The sequence below is a fragment of the Dipodomys merriami genome, unplaced genomic scaffold (assembly GCF_024711535.1).
Source record: "Dipodomys merriami isolate MVZ:Mamm:240054 unplaced genomic scaffold, mDipMer1.0.p SCAF_116, whole genome shotgun sequence".
Lineage (NCBI taxonomy): Eukaryota > Metazoa > Chordata > Mammalia > Rodentia > Heteromyidae > Dipodomys > Dipodomys merriami.
The window spans coordinates 3494179-3512015 of NW_027202449.1; the positions used below are offsets into that span (position 1 = coordinate 3494179).

At 45.8% G+C, this 17837-nt stretch overlaps 1 protein-coding gene across 2 annotated transcripts; it reads left to right on the top strand.

Moving 5' to 3' along the window:
• Positions 1-642: 642 nt before the first annotated feature.
• On the top strand, positions 643-7458 carry LOC138822806 (short-chain dehydrogenase/reductase family 42E member 1-like). Of its 2 annotated transcripts, none has more exons than XM_070015730.1 (3): positions 643-673; positions 4615-4706; positions 5179-7458. In XM_070015730.1, the coding sequence occupies exons 2-3, from the start codon at positions 4639-4641 to the stop codon at positions 6287-6289; spliced, it is 1179 nt and encodes a 392-aa protein (XP_069871831.1). In that variant the 5' UTR covers positions 643-673; positions 4615-4638; the 3' UTR covers positions 6290-7458. The 2 variants fall into 2 exon arrangements, with proteins under 2 accessions (XP_069871831.1, XP_069871830.1); XM_070015729.1 differs by lacking the exon at positions 643-673 and adding an exon at positions 2339-2632.
• The last annotated feature ends 10379 nt before the right edge of the window (positions 7459-17837 follow it).

The window sequence follows — 17837 nt, forward strand, 5'->3', positions numbered from 1 at the left end:
AGGTGTGAGCCACCAGCGCCCGGCTTTCTTTCTATGCAGCTTTTAAATCCTTGATCCCTTCACCAACTGTCTGTTCAGTGACCAGAATACATGGAGTCAGGAATCAGAGTGGTAGGAAAATTTGGTCACACAGATACAGAAACTCAGATAGTAGATTAAAATAAAAAAGATACTAGAGTGAAAACTCAGTCATCTGAGGACCCTCATGCTTCACCCATCCACCCATCCACTCATCCATCCTTCCATTCCCCATCTACCACCCAGTCAGCTGCCCATCCATCCAACCATCTGTCCATCCATCTGTATGTCCGTCCATGAAAGCCACAGGTGGGGCTGAGCACTCTCTTACATCAGTCTCAGTCTCAGTGTGCTCAGTTACACGAGGGGGGTGGGGGGCAGTCGTGTGGACAGAGGCAGCGAAAGTGACCCTGAAAGGGCTCCTGCCGGTGGGGGAGCGGGGGAGGAGGGCTGAAGATGGCCAAGCAGAGATGAAGGTGAAGCAGCCGCCTATGTACCGTAGAGATGCCAGAACTCCCGGCTTCCTAGAGAGGCCCGGGGGTGGGGGTGGCACCCGGAGGAGCCGGTCCAACGGCTGCGGCTCCCGAGCAAGCTGGGCAGTGGGTACTAAAGAAGGACCTGGCCGGGCCGCGAGCGCGCGTGGCTTCCTGTCGCTGTGAGTGCACTGGGCCTGGGAGGGCTGTGGCCGGGGACCGGGCCGGGAAGGCGCAGGGGAGGGACCTGAGGATGACAGGTGACCGTGCCCAGCAGGGACCGGAGCGGGGCGCGCCTGGCTGGGGACCGCGCCCCTGCACCTGCGCCCGGGGTGGGGGGGGCGGGGAGGGGGCGCCTGGCTGGGGACCGCGCCCCTGCACCTGCGCCCGGGGAGGGGGGAGCGGGGGGGGGCGCGCCTGGCTGGGGACCGCGCCCCTGCACCTGCGCCCGGGGTGGGGGGGGCGGGGAGGGGGCGCCTGGCTGGGGACCGCGCCCCTGCACCTGCGCCCGGGGTGGGGGGAGCGGGGGGGGGGGGGCGCGCCTGGCTGGGGACCGCGCCCCTGCACCTGCGCCCGGGGTGGGGGGGGAGCGGGGCGCGCCTGGCTGGGGACCGCGCCCCTGCACCTGCGCCCCGGCGCAGCTCAGCCCGGCTCTAGACGACAAGGCGACGACAAGGTGAGGCGCCTCTCCACACTCCTTCTCTTGCTTTCTATTTAAGGGTCTTTTACTGCCAACAAACCCGAGCCGAGCTTCCCACAGCCCTGCCTAGCCAGGCGTGTGCTCTCACAGCCTTCTTTTTCCAGGGCATTTTGGAGAAAAGGTTGCCTTCCCTCTGCGACAGTGCTTGGGATGGCTCGTTTGGAGAGGTCATGTGAAGTTCCCATTGAGCATGAATTCATGATGGTAAAATTGTCATCATTAGGGTTAAGTTGAAAAATAAAGACCTAGCGGCTGAGTCCTTGGAACCAGGGGCCAGGAATGACATTCGTTGTGAAGATCTGATGATAAGCCATCCAAGGGCTTAGGACTCTGCGCCATCCCCGCTGGAGGCTGGGGAGGCGGTGGAAGGAGGAAGACAACTCAGCTCTGAGTTCTAGATCCAGCTCAGTCACTGAAGACCTCTGGGATTGGCAAGCCAGGATCTTAGTGCCTGAGCCCTTGTCTTTCTCTCTACAAAGCTAACCATTCTAGAAACTGTCTCAATTGTCCTGAGGTGTAAATAAGAAACCTGTTAAGCACCTCACCCACAATCGCCTCCATTGCTGTTATTTTGATTTTAGGGAGGAAGAGGCAGGATCAGAGAGATTTTGTGAGTTGCCCTAGGTCACACCAGAAACTGGTACAAGAGCCAAGTCTGTGACCTAAGATTTTTATTTATTTTTTTGGGTCAGTCATGAGGCTTGAACTTTAGGCCTGGGCACGGTGCCTGAGCTCTTCAGCTTAAGGCAAGCGCTCTAACTGCTTCAGCCAGAGCTCTACTTCTAGTTTTCTGGTGTTTAATTGGAGATAAGAGTCTCATAGACTTTCCTGCCCAGGCTGGCTTTGAACTGTGATCCTCAGATCTCAGCATCTTTAGCAGCTAAGATTACAGGCAAGAGCCACCAGCGCCCAGCTAGTTGTTTTGTTTTGTTTGTTTTTTTAATTTCAAATCTGAGTGCATACTGTGAGAGGATCAGATGCAAGCAATTAGTAGATAAATAGATTAAGGGAGATGAAAATTAGGCAACCACTTGGAGAAAATCCATATGTACTCTTTCTCTTTCTGGCTTATCATTCATGTCTTCTATGTTTGCTGAGATTTTTGTTTTAATGTGATTGTTGCTGTCGGAGACCAGGCTCTTTAATGGCTGATTGTTTTTAAAGGTTTTACCAACCTTCTTCCATGGCTGTTTGTCTTGCTAAATTAAAGTTTTCCTTAGCTTTCTCTTCTGACTTTCCCAGTGAAGTCAGTTACGCCAGTTCTTACCTCTGGTCATACTTGGAAGGTAATGGGGAAGAGCATCAGTAGGACTGGTAAGTTTTTTTTTTTTTTTTTTTGTCGGTCGTGGGGCTTGAACTCTGGGCCTGAGCGCTGTCCCTCAGCTCTTCAGCTCAAGGCGAGCGCTCTACCACTTGAGCTACAGCGCCACTTCCAGGACTGGTAAGTTTTGATTGCCTCTTATTGCACATTCCTGGCTCAGCTAATGCATACACAGTCCTAACTAATCTTTGGTCTTGTGGAATAAGTAATCTAAAAGAAAAACAACAAAAGATATAAAAATGAACTTAAAAAAGAAGAAAAATGGAGAAGAATTAGAAATATTTCTGTTATTTTTTTTCTTTTTTTTAAAGTCGTGGGGCTTGAACTCTGGGCCTGGGCACTATCCCTCAGCTCTTTGGCTCAAGGTAAACAATCTACCACTTGAGCCACAGCGCCACTTCTTGTTTTCTGGTGGTTAGTTGGAGATGAGAGTCTCACGGACTTTCCTGCCTGGGCTGGCTTTGAACTGCAATCCTCAGATCTCAGCCCCCTGAGTAGCTAGGATTACAGGCATAAGCTACCAGCATCCGGCTTGTTGCATTTCTTTAACTGGACTCTTGGCGCACCCCAGTGAGTTGTTCTTCATAAATATCCCTGTAAGCACGGTGGTCTGCAGCCCTCCATGCTGTTTTGCTCAGTTCCCTTTGTGTCCTCACACCAGAAGCCACTGAACCTTGTCTCCAGATGTCATACCTACTGAATTCTTCACCAATGATCTGATCAACCTCCCAGTCCATCTGTGCACCCTCTAACCCAGCGCCTTTGCAAAGTCTAATCCTAGCTTTTGGAAAGGTAACAGAATAACAAATCCCCAGACCTTAGTGCCTGAAAGAAAGGAGACCAGAGAAGCGGGGTCTATGGAGTGCCTATCCGTCATCTTCGTAAGTCTGCCAGCTATTTGTTGAGTTGCTGCCGTAGGCTCACAACTTAGAAAAATGAGTTCTAAAGAAGTGAAATATCAGCCAGGCACTAGTGGCTCACGCCTGAAATCCTAGCTACTCAGGAGGTTGAGATCTGAGGATCACAGTTCTAAGCCAGCCCAGGCAGGAAAGTCTGTGAGACTTTTATCTCCAGTTAAATACCAGAAAATCGGAAGTGGCGCTGTGGCTCAAGTGGTAAAACACCAGCCTTGAGCCAAAAAAAAAAAAAAAAGCTTAGGGACAGCATCCACACCCCAAGTTCAAGCCCCACAACACACACACACACACACACACACACACACACACACACACACACACACACACACACACACACACAGAGAAATTAAAAGTGTTGGCCAAGAACCCACAGTAATACCCTGTATTTGAAAGTATGGCGTGAGCAGTAGAGGGGGTTAATCCAACTAAAATAACTAAGGTGCATATAGGAAATACCATGATGAAACCCCTCTGTACAACTAATATGGGCTTTAAAAAAAAGTGACAGAAAAGTAAGAGAGGCTCCATGGGGGAGGGGAGTGTGAACAGAAAGAGCAAAGTACCTTATGTATGAACATAGAACAAGGAAACCTGTTGAAATGGTTTTAAGAAGGGCATGGATGAGGGAGAGGATGAAGGGGTGAGGGTGATAGTGTACATTTTGTGCATGGATGGGAATATAAGATATTATGTAATATATAATATATCATACAGTATATATTATATAATGTATAACATACATTATATAATATATATGCAATTTGTGCATGCTTTATTTCAAAAAAGACAAGAAAAGAATAAAATACCCCCTGGTTTCCAAGTGCCCACAAACACATGATTTTATTGACCCTTCTAGTTGATCTTGTCAAGCACAGTAGATATTCTAACCCTCATATAACATATGAAGACATTTGAAGGTCAAAGGGTGATCAGGGAGCTAATGTCACACTGCTCTGACTAGAACCCAGGTCTGAGCATGTGTGCTATTAGAGAATATTGAATTTTTGCTCTTTCCCAGTCTTGTTTATTTTTTTGTTCAGTGTTGGGGACTGAACCCAAGGCCTTGTGCATGCTAGGCAAGCATTCCATCTTCGAGGTACATCTTCAGCCCTCTTTTCATTCTTGGGATGAGCACATTTGCATTTAGATGATAATATTGCTGCATTTTTTATTTTTTTCTTCAAGGTCCAGTTACTCCTTGTCTATAGCATGGATTCCCCACGATTTCCCAAGGAAACTGTCCTCATTACTGGAGGAAGTGGCTACTTTGGTTTCCGGTCAGTACCTCCACAAAAATAAGCCCCTGGGATTTTTTACTAGTGTGGCAAAAGGGTACCTTCCAGTTTTGACACTTGAGTAGTGTAATTTTACTGGCTTGTATGTTGTTAAACCAAAAATAAACAGTGTTGTCCATGACCCTGATGCTGAAATTGAGAAGCACAGAAACATTCTGCCTTAAGAAAAATTCCTGATAAACACTTGTAAGTGGGGGGTGTGGTAATTATTCATGCATCCAAAGATCATTTACAATAAGAACTATTCATTCACAGTGATTTCATTTCTACTTACGTAGAAGAGAGTGTTCTTGTTTCTCAAACTGGAATAGATAATGCTGGTAGCAATGGATATATACAGATGGAGGATTCAGGATGAGTCAAGGAGGCTCGGATCTGCCCCAGTTATTTTTCACGCTTTTCCTGGTACGGCCCAAGAGTGACGCGATGGCGCGTTCCATCTTTCTCATTTCAGCCTCGGCTGTGCGCTGCTCCAAAAGGGAGTCCGTGTGATTCTGTTTGACATCTGCAGCCCTGCGCAAGCCATTCCGGAAGGGATCAAGTTCGTCCAGGGAGACATCCGCCGCTTCTGCGAGGTGGAGGCCGCCTTCCAGGATGCCGAGGTGGCCTGCGTGTTCCACGTGGCCTCCTATGGGATGTCCGGGCGGGAGCAGCTCAAGCCAAAGCTCATCAAGGAGGTGAACGTGGACGGCACAGACAATATCATCCGGGCCTGCCAGCAGAGAGGGGTGCCCAGGCTCGTGTACACCAGCACCTTCAACGTCATCTTCGGAGGCCAGGTCATCAAGAACGGGGATGAGTCTCTGCCTTACCTGCCTCTGCACCTGTACCCAGACCACTACTCTCGGACCAAGATGATCGCTGAGAAGAACGTGCTGGAGGCCAATGGCTCAGCCCTGGAACAAGGCAAGGGCATCTTAAGAACTTGTGCCCTGAGGCCAGCCGGCATCTACGGGCCCGGTGAACAAAGGCACTTTCCCCGGATAGTGAGCTACCTGGAGAAGGGCCTGTTCAAGTTCGTGTTTGGCGATCCTGAGAGCCTGGTTGAGTTCATCCACGTGGACAACCTGGTACACGCTCACATTCTGGCCGCCGCGGCTCTGAAAGCTGACAAAGGCTACGTGGCCTCTGGGCAGCCCTACTTCGTCTCCGACGGCAAGCCTGTGAACAACTTTGAGTTCTTCCGGCCACTGGTTGAGGGCCTGGGCTACACGTTCCCATCCATCCGCCTCCCGCTGGCCCTCATCTTGTACTTCGCTATCCTGACAGAGTTAACCTACTTCATTCTGGGCAGACTGTACAACTTCCAGCCCTTCCTCACTCGCACTGAGGTTTATAAAACAGGTATCACGCACTACTTCAGCTTAGAAAAAGCCAAGAGAGAGCTAGGCTATGAGGCTCAGCCATATGATCTGCAGGAAATGGTAGAATGGTTCAGAGCCCACGGCCACGGCAAAAACTCTGAGCATGAAGGCCTGCGGTACCTTCTTTGGGATGGGCTGCTGGTCCTCCTCTTGGTCATGTCGCTTCTCACCTGGCTGTCTTCTGCGGGTCTGTCAGTGTGAAGGCCAAGTTAGGAACAGAAATGGATCCACTCACTCCAGTTTAACAGCCCTAAGTAACCACTTAAGAATAGATTCTTCTGGTGACATAACAAAGCTCATGGGAGCTTGTTGAATAATAGGGGAAAGACAGAGCACTAGAAAGGGTTACTTTGATTAAAGGACAATGGTATGAAATACACATGGTATGAAAAACGCCTTTGAACAATTAATACCCAACGAATGACAGAGCTAAGCACCGGTGGCTCATACCTCTAATCCACCTACTCAGGGCCTCACACTTTTGCCCTCTACCCTTGAGCTATGCTTCTACTTCCAGCTTTTTGCTGACTAAATAGCATGTATATTATTCCTAGATGGTTCCTAGTGGGAGAATAAAGTAGGTGAGATGCTTTATATACATACTTTAAAACAGAGCAATGAAACCTGCTGAAATGGTTTAAAGAAGGAGGGCAGATTAGTAAGAATAAAACATTGTCACTTGCAGGGATATAGATGGAATTAGAACAAATTGTGTTAAGTGAGGTAAGCCAAGATCAGAGACAAACGGCCCATATTCTCCCTGATATACGACAGTCAGATCTAAAACACGCTGAGATATCACAAATTACACAGGATTCTAGAAACTTACCAGAAGAGGATAGTCTTAGGAGAGAATCACAAAGGTGCGATACCCAAGCACCTCTTCATATGGACAGAAAATAATTCACATACTGAAACAAATTCCAAGATATGGACACAAAAGACTTTTTTCTTAGTTTTTTTTTTTTCCTGATGATTCTGTATTCTTTATCTTCTATACAGTGTATACATGTGCATATCTGTGGGAGGGTAGGGAGAGGACAACGAATCTGAGGGGAAAGGGGTGCAAAGTTCAGCAGTGGGGTACACTGGACACGGGCGGAAGCTATGCTACTCATGGGTGGAGATGGGGGGGAGCGGGAGAGAATGAGGCGCAGGTGACACCCTGCGAAAGACATGCACTTGTTACCTGACGTCTAAATGGAACCCTGCTGTGTATCACCTTTAAAACAACAATAAAGCAAATTGGGAAGAGGAAATAAAGATGGCAGATGAGGGAGCGGGATGGGGGATGCATTTGACTGATGCGTGTCTGGAAAAAGGTTGCAATGAACCCCTCGTGCAACAAATACTTGCTTCTAAATATGATTAAAAATTAAACATAAAAAACAGTTTCATTGGTCTGAAGGGATGGCTCAAGTGGTAAGCCCTCAATTCTAACCCAATACCAACAAGAGAGCGAGAAAAACGACATAGGTTCTTTCTCTTCTTTCTTTCCTCCTAAACGCCTCCCTGTTGAGAGAAAAGAAGAGACAAAGGTAAGTTCCAGACTTCACTTCTGTGTCCTTGTGTCTTCCATGGTAGAAAGTCATTCTGGAGCTCTGAAGGGGCCTAGTTCTTTTGTATAAATATCTCAGAAACCAGTACAAAAAACGGACTGAGACTCAGAGTGACCAGGAAATGGCCACCACAGACAGGCTTGAAGATACAGAAACCACTACTCTGAGCCCGTGTGGCGCGCGGCCTGTCAATCACAGCACTCGCTGGCCCGGTGCATGTTTGGGGAACGAGCTTTATCTCCTGTGTGATATTTAAGCAAACACACCTTACCCTGCCTCACGGGGTTCTTTTGGTAACTAAATTAGGCAAGACGCCTAAAAGCCTGCTGAACACACATGTCACCATTGTCAGTGCTGTCTTTCTGCATTTCTCTTAGAGGGCTCTCCTGCTCAGTTCTCCCCTGAGAGGGGCTGCTAGTATTGAAGCTTTGGGGAATGTGTCCACGCCCAATGTCTCTGGTGTTTGCTGTGGTAGAAAACACTCGATCTGATGATTAAGGAAAGTAGTGACCCAAGCAGTGATTTTTTTTTTTTTACATTTAAAAATGTCACAGAGCTCGTAATACAGTGACTTGCTTACCGGGGGGAATTTGGGCTCTGAAGAGCACTTACAATGAGTCACAATGGCAGGCTTGTCCAGCCACCCCTGAGGACAGCTCGGGGAGGTGGTCATTCAAGTGACACAGTTGCCTAGAAACCAGCGTGGCAAGAAGACAGGGTCTTTGTCATGCCACTGGCAGGATTTCATGCACAGGAAGGACGGTACAGAAGCAGGACAGGATAGAGGGCTGTGGGCAGTGATTGCTATTGGAGAATGCAAATAGATGAACAGAACTTGCTGCCCCTGCCCAGATGTCTTGGAATGCAGCTCTGAACTTGGTGTCAGAAAACCTATAGCACAAATGCTTCGTGTGGCTTTAGCCAAGTACCCAGAGGCTCTCTAGAACCTGACTTCCTCATCTGGGAGAGATGGCAGGGGCTGCATTCGCGCCTGTAGACACCTCACTCTGGTGTTGTGTCAAGCATAAAACAGGATATGTTTAAAAAAAAAAAAAAAGTACTCAGGCTGGGAAGGTGGCTTAGTGGTAGAGTGCTTGCCTAGCATGCATGAAGCCCTGGGTTCGATTCTTCGGTACCCCCATATACCGAAAAAGCTGAAAGTGGCACTGTGGCTCAAGTGGTTGAATGCTAGCCTTGAGCAAAAGAAGCTCAGGGATGCCAGGCACCGGTGGCTCACGCCTGTAATCCTAGCTACTCAGGAGGCTGAGATCTGAGGATCACAGTTCAAAGCCAGCCCAGGCAGCAAGATTCCTGAGACCCTTATCTCCAATAAACCACCAGAAAACTGGAAGTGGCACTGTGGCTCAAGTGATAGAGCGCTTGCCTTGAGCTGAAGAGCTGAGGAACAGCACCCAGGCCCAGAGTTCAAGCCCCACGACCAACAGAAAAAAAAAAAAAAAAAGCTCAGGGACAATGCGCTAAGTTCAAGCCCCAGGACTGACAAAAAAAAAAAGTACTTTTAATATATAAACTGCAAAAGAAATATGAGGTAGTGGCAGTAGTGGTGTTATTTTTTATTTTGACTTCTGAGTTACCACACATTTGCTTGGATTTTCTTTCAGAATCAAGTTCATTGGAGTTGTGTTTATCCAAACAGTGTGTATATTTGTGTATGCATGTATGTATGTATGTATGTATGTATGTATGTATTTGGGCTCAACAGCTCTTTAAATAGTCTAGTTCAAACTCTTGCTCTACAAGAAAATTGGCCAAGTGATTTCTTTCCCAGACATAGCCACCACATTGGGGCAGAAGCCATGTCTATTTGTCTACTTTTATTTCTAGGGAGCACAGATCCATTCTTTGTGTGGCCAAAAAAGGCTTAGTGGATTCATCTCTCCACCAGGTGGTCTGACAGCCAATTTCCTAATTATTCCTTCCCATAAGTCCAAGACCTCTCAACTTCACCTAATAAAAACACTCACGGTCCAGGTTAAAAATGCAACTCCAAGTGCTATCATACAAAACAGAACGGGAAGCTCTGGACAGGAAACAACCAGGAAACTGAGGACATTTGGGAAGCGGGGAACAACCAAAACCAATGCTTTCAGAATGCTTTCTACTATGTGTACTTCACTATTAAAGAAAACAAAAGAAAGAAAAAGGAAATACGCAGTCTCTAAACTCTTCTTCCCCTGGCAGCCCTGACTCAGAAAGCCTGTGCTGGATGGGAATCTACACAGGTGTGTTTTATCTTCCAATAGCAAGGCAGAAAATGTAGCCAGACACCAAACACGTGCTCCTTTGCAAGTACTGAGAGGCTCCTGTATTCTCCATGCTTGTTTTCTTCCAGTGTCTGGCTACCGCACATGCTCAGTACATTGCTGAGTGTGAGACCTAGAAGAGGAGGTGCGCTCAAGGGCCTTATCCCAGTGACCTGCCGCCTCCTCTGTGCACAGGCTGCTTGCACCATGTTACCTGCAAACATGCCGCATTCCACGGTTGACTTCTGACTTCTCTGGCCATCTTACAGACTCCTTGCCTTGGCCTAAAGGCTTCTTCTGCAAATCCATCTTGTTGGGCCTTGTGACCTCATCTTACAACAAGCAGCTGTGCACTGATTAACATCTAACCGACACGGCTTCAACCATGGTGTCTCTAGGCTGTGCAGATTCATACAACATCACCTGCTATATTTTAGAGCCCGTAGATGCCAGGAAAAAAATAACTTTGTCTTAGGCTCCAAATACTTCACAGCTAAGGACAATCTAACCTCCCAAAGAGAAATTACATCCAGCAAGATCTGGGAAAAGGATCATTGAAGGATCTGTTTGTGGAAACTGACATGTTAGATCTGTGTGGAAATTGACATGTTGGATATTTTTCAACAAAGCTGGTGGAAACATGACAGTGACAAAAACAATTTCCATTACTATGTTGGGTTTTAAACCACTTTAGAAAGCAGTATGGAGGTTCCTCAAAAGACTTCACATAGAGCTCCCCTATGACCCAGCAATCCCACTTTTGGGCATTTACCCAAATGTTTACAAACAAGACCACACTAAAGCTACCAGCACAACTATGTTTATTGCAGCATTATTTACCATAGCTAAGATATGGAACCAACCCAGATGCCCCTCAGTAGATGAATGGATCAAGAAAATGTGGTATATATACACAATGGAATTCTATGCCTCCATCAGAAAGAATGACATTGCCCCATTTGTTAGGAAATGGAAAAACTTGGAAAAAATTATATTAAGTGAAGTAAGCCAGGCCCAAAGAAACACAGGTCCCATGGTTTCCCTTATTTGCAATATCTAGTATATGTATGAGTCAAGCGGAAAAGGTCAGATAATGTGATGTTAGGAAAATGATATGTATTTTAATGTTTTTTTTCTTTCATGGATGTGTTTCTAACGCATTTATAAGATTATCTCTTTGTTGCTTTGTATGTCCCTCCCCCACAGTATAACCCCGCTTTCACTATATTTGATGTCAGTATAACTTGTGGAGGAGATGGGGAAAAACAAGTCGTTTAAGGATTCAGGTGGACCTGTTGCAACAATGAGAAGTACAAATTGTCATCAAAAATGAGCTTTACAATGTCGGTGTGGGGGGGGGGGAGGATTGGGTGGGGGGAGGGGGGAGGCTGGGAAGGGAGGTGAAGGGTTAACAAAGGAGGAGCCTGCAATGCTTGGTAAGAAATGTATGCATTATCCTGCCCATGTAATTGTAACCCCTCTGTACAGTATGTTCACAAATAAAATTTTTAAAAATACTGACAAATAGTATAGGTATCATTTTCTTCCATTTTTCAATGCGACCTTGTGATAGGCCTAAAAGTAAAATATATCTTACATACATCCATACATGCATGCACGTATGTATGAAGGCACATATGTATTTGTTTCTTGTATATGTATATGTATCATATATGTATACATATATATGTATATGTATTTATATGCACATATGTACATGTATATGGATATATGTTATCTAGTCTGTTCTATATATTTTATACTTATATATTATTTTATATATTTGTATATCTTATATATTTATAAATATTTTTGTATGTTATATATTACATACACTATATTATATATGTGTGTGTATATGATGTTATAAATAGTCAGAGAAGGAGTCTTCCTGTGCTCCTTACATTCCCTAGGAACCAGTGCATTGAGTAGCTAGCCTGGGACATTTTGAAATACTTTCCAGCTTTTGCGTGATGTTTTTTTTCTTATGTAATGCTGAGCAATTGAACCCAGGGCTTCATGCTTGAGAGGCAAGCACTTTGCCACTGAGCCAACTTCTCAGCTTTGCTTTCCAGCTTTTAAAAAGAACTGTTCGCTGTGTTGCTGGGGCAAATCCAGCAAACCCCACTGTGTTATCAACATGGAGGATTTTCCTCAACATGGGAATAATGATAGGTATTAACCTGTCACCTCAGTTAACTAAATGACTCAAATGAACATTCTTAGTCATTAATCGCTGCTGCTTGTTGAGCACTTACTCTGTGTGACATCCTGTCTATGTCTTGGGCCCATTTAGGGCTTTAAGAAGCAGATATGCATATTATATTTTAAATGAGCATATGTTTTGGACAAATGTTGTTTTCCCTCTAGGATTTTCTGACATCAATTGTAAATGAGGGTTAGGATATAACAACTGAGAGATATTGGGGATCTGGAGCCACTGGGCAGGAAAGCAGCCAGTTTCTGATGTACATTTCACATTTTTCTGTCTGTTTACGTCCATAGCTTGCAAGTTCTGTTTTGCCTATACAATTGGCTCATGTCCTCGCACTCACATTTCAATGTGTTCCCTAATATCTAATGTGCTGGTATAAGACAGGAGAGACTCTGAGAATTGATTGCATTTCAATGAGGCCATGAGGTATCTTCACCCTGATGATCAGCTTGGTGCCTTTACAGGAAAAGACTGGAGAGCTTGCTCCTCAGCTCATCCTGTGAAGATCCAGCAAGAAGGTCATCCTGTGCAAGCCAGAAGGAGGGACACCACCAGATTCTCAACAACTTGGTTCCCTTGAGCATGGAAATCTAGCCGCCAGCTTAAAGTCACACACACACACACACACACACACAAAAGAAGCAGATATTTTTTATTTCCTGTTTACCAAGTACACAACTGAGCCTTGGGGAGGTGAGTGCCTTGCTCCATGTTACCCACTAGCTGGGCGCTGGTGTTCACACCCATAATCCTAGCTACTCAGGAGGCTGACATCTGAGGCTCCCAGTTCAAAGCCAGCCCAGGAAGGAAAGTCCATGAGGCTCCTATCTACAATTAACCAGCAAAAAGCCAGATGTGGAGCAGAGGCAAATAGCTCAGGGGCAGTACTCAGGCCTTGGGTTCAAGCTCCAGTACTGTAGTGTGTGGGCATGCACACACACAGAGATACCCTACCAAGTAACCGGTACTTAGATGCAAGCCAAGCGTACTTGAATACAGAGCTCAAACCCTTTAGTCGTGTTTAAGAGGGCGTTATGACCTCAGCACGATGCACATAAACTGCACTGGCAATTAAACTATTTTTGGTTGTTGCAAAAGATAGTAACTGTAAAAAGGAACTCATATGACAGCCACGATCAAAGCATGATTTTACCATGTGGGTCCCTAGGGCAGGGCAGTCAATAGGGCAAAGGACTTAGTAGAGCCCCAATTAATCGGCCAGACAGCATCCTCCCAAGAGGACCATCTTCTGCACCCAACCACATACTGACACACTGCGCATGTCTAAACCGGTATCTTGAGAGCAAAGTTTGTCTTTCACTGTTGATTGGCATTAACTTTCAGCAGACCTACAGAACTCTGGACACAGAGCACACACCTAAGAAAAAACGCACATAATAAAAACACAAACTTCAGCTTGGCAAGCTGTTAAATCTCCCACAGAAAGGTGAAAATGAGTTATACCATGGGGGAAGAACATGCAAAAAGAAACAAAAAAGAATCACATAGTACATTAAAAACAACACCAACAAAGATAAAACCTTTTGTGTCCCTATCATGGGGTTCATTTTGCTCAGCATCATCTTGTGTGGTTATGGGTACATAGCTTTTGACCTTCTCTGCTTGTCTTAGACATATACGAATTATTGCAAATAAGGGAAACCATGGGACCTATGTTTCTTTTCTCCACTTTTTTTTTTGTTTAAACAAGAGTTTACTACGTAGAAACCCATAGTTATAAAATTAATCAGTCCATCACCATTTGGAAGGATGTTTGGGCTGGGAGAAGCATGCTGTTGCTAGCGACTGTCCTTCTCAGGACTGATGGGACACACCGCCTGCCACTCGCTGCCTTTTCCCAGAGGGTTCCTAGAAAGCCAGGCCCTGAGCCGGTGTTCACCTCAACACCCATGAGTCACCACAGGGCCGCGCAGGACACACCTCTGACTTACAAGGTACACAAGGAGTCAGGAAAAGCCAGAGGAAACGAGAGCTGATAAGTGATCATTAAAACACAATGGTTACAGCTGTAACTCCACACTACAACAGGAACGTGTGGAGAATTCCATCGAACTCATTAACGGGCCAACAAAATGTCGCAACTGGTTCCAAGACAAATTCCAAAGAAGACAGACACAGCCAGGGCCGCCCAGAGCCCCTGACCTCCGGGGGCCTATGCTCCGGTTGCTGCGGGAGGGACTCAAAGGATTCCTGTCCGTACACAGACTGGCCTGTGGAGAGTCGGCAGGCCAGCCTTAACTTGGGACTTCATCGCTAGCTTTGCTGTCGGTGTGGTTATTCACATTGGGATCACCAGTGGACTTGAATTCCGACCCTTCCCTCACCCCCCACGCATGAGCCCCAGGTGGGGAGAGAAGCAAGATGGCCCCACAGCGGCTCCAGCACGGGCATGCTCTTCCTCAAAAACAACCAAACGGTACGTGCACGGCTGCACGCAAGGGAAATGATGGGGACTGATACTGGGACACAACAGAAAGATGGGAACCTTGCAAAATTCAGAGAGCTGGGCAACAGTGTCATAGAAAAACAAAACGTGTCACCTGCCACCACCCTGCTCCACAGGTGGGGGTGGGAGAGGCTCCTGGCAAGGGGGAGGTGATAGAATCCCCCCAAAATACCCTGCATAGACACAGGCAGTCTATCTGTCAAAAGCATATGGCCCAATAGGAAAGAGGCCTGAACTCTGCACACTAGTCTGCTGGCTGACACGAACTACCATTGGATGCTGTTATTCCTACCTGGGCATTTGTCTAAAGTAACTGTGAAATCCTTGTAGGGGGAGGTCCGTGCACATGTGTTTATAGGAGCAATATTCCTAACAGTCAGAATGTAGGGCAGCCTAGGGGCTCATCAATCAATGAATGGATAAAGCAATTGTGACATATATATACACAATGGAGTATTATTTAGTCCTGAAGAATGAATGCAATTATGTGGTTTGTAGGAGAATGGATAGAAATGGAGATCATGTTAAGTAAAATAAGCCAGACTGAGAAAGACATGTTCTCTCTCTCTTTCTCTCTCTCTTGAATTTATATATATATATATATATATATATATATATATATATATATATATGTGTGTGTGTGTGTGTGTGTGTGTGTGTATGTATATATATATATATTTCTAATGTGGGGAGAGGAAGGGAAATAACAAAATGCTGAAATAAGGATACAGGTTGAACCATTGTAACAATGAAATGTACAAGACAGAATGCTGAAAATGAACTTTACAGATTCAGGTGGCGGGGGGAATTGGGGAGGTGGGGAAGGAAGGGACAGTAAGGGCAAAACAAAGGAGGGATAACAATGCTCGATAGGAAATGTACTCATTACCTTACTGACATCACTGTAACCCCTTTGTACAGTATCTTTACAATAAAAAATATACATAAAAAAGTGGAGATCTGTAAGCATGATATACAGAGACACTCATCTCATGGCTGAATTACTTCTTTGTTTCATCTAGGATCTAGGATCAGGTGTTTTTTTTTTTTTAATTCTGGGCAGAATACTGGCTGCTCATACAGAGCACTCTTATTATATATTTTTTTTTGGGGGGGTCCAGTCGTGGGGCCTGAATTCTGGGCCTGGGCACTGTCCCTCAGCTCTTCAGCTCAAGGCTAGCGCTCTACCACTTGAACCACAGCACCACTTCCGGCTTTTTTCTTTTTGCTTATGTGGTGCTGAGGAATCGAACCCAGGGCCTCAGGCATGCAAGGCAAGCACTCTACCACTGAGCCACATCCCCAGCCCCTCTTATTATATTTTTAAGTGTGATACAACTATTTAATTTTCTATGTACACACAAACACTATTTATATAAATTAAGCTTTAATAACTAAACAGGAGTTTACAAATATGGATTTTCAAGGTCTACAGCCAATAAGAAATATGGAGATTTCAAATGTGGCTCTTCGAAGGACTATCTGAAAATTACCAACCCAGGTCAAAGGGTTGGGGACGGATCCTTGTCTAGGGTGCAGAAGGCCCTCATTGTGATCCCAGAACTGCAAGTTGACAAGCAACAGGAAGATAAAGAGAAACCTAGGACAAATCACTGCATCATTCTTAAAAGCCAAATTCATGATTCTCTTATTTCTGAATCTAATTATGGATTCAAATAGGGCTTTTAAGGTTGCCCTCAAAAAGCTAAATGTCACATAAGCTAAAGGTGTTATATTTCTTTAAGGTGAAAAGGACTGAGACTCCTTGTAGCCATTCTGGCTTTCAAATAATTCTTCCTTTGGTGACCCCTAGATCCGTGATCTTAAACAATTACATTTAGATACCTCCTTATGTGAAAACTGTGTAGCCCTGTGTACATCTCTAAAACTAATACCAAAAATGTTTCATGGTAAATAAATGCAAAAGCAAAAAGGGGGGTTGCTGTTGATATTGTATTTTTACATACATTTTTTTCTCCTCTTCCTATTCCTCTTCTCCTTCCAGCTGGTTCTACAGCTTCAACTCAGCCTTGAGCTCTCACTTGGCTTTTTCACTCAAAGATGGAGCTTTTCGCTAGGCACTGGTGGTTCACACCTGTAATCCTAGCCACTCAGGAGGCTGAGATCTGAGGATCATGGTTCAAAGCCAGCCCGGGCAGGAAAGTCCGTGAAACTCTTATCTCCAATAAACCACTAGAAAACCAGAAGTGGTGCTGTGGCTCAAGCGGTAGAGCGCAGAGACAGCACCAAAGCCCAGAGTTCAAGCCCCATGACCAACCAAAAAAAAAAAAAAAAAGATGGGCCTTTTCTACTGGAGACACACCTCCACTTGCAGGATTTTGCCTGGTTAATTGGAGATAGTTTCTCAGATTTGTCTGCCCAGGTTGGCTTCCAACTTCAATCTTCATATCTCAGCCTCTCAAGTAGCTAGGATTACAGGCACCGGGCTCAGCAACATCCTTTAGTTTTGTTTTGCTTAAACTCTGCCACTGAGCCATGCCTCCAGCCTACATTGCCATGTGTGGGATAGGCTCTGGTCACTACCTGGCCCCCGGCCAATAGAGCACCGGCTACACTTCTTTTTCTCCAGCCTTCTGTGTGGTGCCTTTCCAGCCAACCCTTCTCGAAGGGACCTTTGCACACTGGTTACTAGGACACTCTTCTTGGCTGCTGGCTGCTAAATGGAGCAGTAACTCCTGATGAGAAAAGGAAAGTAACATCGTCCGATCTGTCACCTTAGTCCTGGCTCTGTAGCTAGAGTGGGCCATGGATACAGGGGGCCTTTCCTCCTGGTCCAAACACCTCGACACACACTTGGCCTATGGCAATAGGGACTCAGAATATTTTTGTTTTTGCTTTTGTTTTTGGCCAGTTGTAAGGCCTGAACTCTGGGCCTGGGCGCTGTCCCTCAGCTCTTCAGCTCAAGGTGAGCGCTCTACCACTTGAGCCACAGTGCCACGTCCTTTTTTTTCTGCTTATGGGGTACTAAGGAATCGAACTCAGGGCCTCATGCATGCAAGGCAAACACTCTACCACTGAGCCACCTTCCCAGCTCCTAACTCAGCACTTTTTTGTGGGATGAAAGATGGAGCCTTTCAGCCAGGCAGAGCTTAATTTGCTCTCATTGGCTCCCTGGCAGTACACATGGGCCAATCCCAGCATTTTGGAGAACTTTTTAAATTACTGAATGGTAGAAGTGTCAGAGCCTCATCCAACTACTAAATAATCATGAACGGGGAGGGGA